Source organism: Penaeus monodon, chromosome 34 (assembly GCF_015228065.2).
Source record: "Penaeus monodon isolate SGIC_2016 chromosome 34, NSTDA_Pmon_1, whole genome shotgun sequence".
In the NCBI taxonomy this organism is placed as follows: domain Eukaryota; kingdom Metazoa; phylum Arthropoda; class Malacostraca; order Decapoda; family Penaeidae; genus Penaeus; species Penaeus monodon.
In genome coordinates this window covers 3,755,879-3,756,948 of record NC_051419.1, presented here as the reverse complement: position 1 = coordinate 3,756,948, position 1,070 = coordinate 3,755,879, and the positions used below count along the sequence as shown (strand labels likewise).

At 38.4% G+C, this 1,070-nt stretch overlaps 1 protein-coding gene across 1 annotated transcript in view; it reads left to right on the top strand.

The window, feature by feature from the left end:
* Positions 1–1,070, top strand: part of LOC119594529 (LIM domain-binding protein 3-like) — a gene marked incomplete in the record, with an annotated part of 45,811 nt that overhangs the window by 2,348 nt on the left and 42,393 nt on the right. The window contains 1 exon segment of the mRNA XM_037943560.1: positions 59–630. Within this exon segment, the coding sequence (XP_037799488.1) occupies positions 523–630 (108 nt within the window).

The following is a 1,070-nucleotide window of genomic DNA, read 5'->3' as shown; positions in this document are numbered from 1 at the left end:
ACCATATTCCCACCCCTTCAGTGAGCCCCAAAATCTAACCGCAGATTTTGTCTTCCAGTGTAAACGCACACAACGACTAAGATTTTGAACGGAATCCTGCAGTGACACGACAATATGTGCTAGAAGCCAAGACTCCGGCTTCCTTCCTCCTCGCTCTCGAAGTCTTTACACGACCTAGGCTAAGTCCCTCTCCCTGTGACTGTGTCTCAGTAAGGTGTTGCATCTTTGGAAAGTGTAACAGGAATATATACGAAAATATATATAGACCAGTTCTTTTTTTTATAGAAGGTCTGTTTTTCTGTCTTACCTTCCTCCTCACTGGCTTGCCGAAGTCGAGAAGAAGAAGGAAAAGAAGATTGCAAAAAGAGACATCCCCCACGAAGAAGGCAAGAAGGAAAACTCGAAAACACGATAAAGAAAAACCGCGATTAAAAAGGGAGAAATCGAATCAAGCGATAAGGAAGCATATAAAGAGTATATCACGAGAACCATTTTTTCCCTTATTTCTTCCCCTTGCTCACCATGGCGAAGCTTCTTAACATTTTGCTCCAGAGGTCTGACGAGTCCATTCCTTGGGGCTTCAGGCTTCAAGGAGGAGCTGACTACAAGAAGCCCTTGACTGTCCAGAGGGTGAGTTCTCGTAGATTTTTTTCCCGTTTTCCTTTTTTTCTTCTTTTTTTTTTCTTTTCTCATACATTACTTCATTTCTTTAGTGTTTAGTGACCTTCCTATGGTTAATTCTTCTGCTTTTCACCAATTCCTTCTTCTTTTTTGTTCCTAATCTTTTTCTGGTAAAATGGATGTCTTTCTTGACCTTTTAATCGATACAATTTCCTACGAAATAATATCAGTGTAATCATTTAAAAAACTAGGCTTTCTTTTTTCTTTATCTATTATTTTTGAGTGTAGAAATCTATTTAGAAATATGAAATAATGACTCTGAAATAGAAAGACCGAGGAGGTTTGGCAAAGGGATACAGGAAAGTGTTGAAAATAACAACAACGAACTTAAGGTTGTCATACGTATAATAATAATTTCATCATCCGAACACATGGGATAAATCAAACTG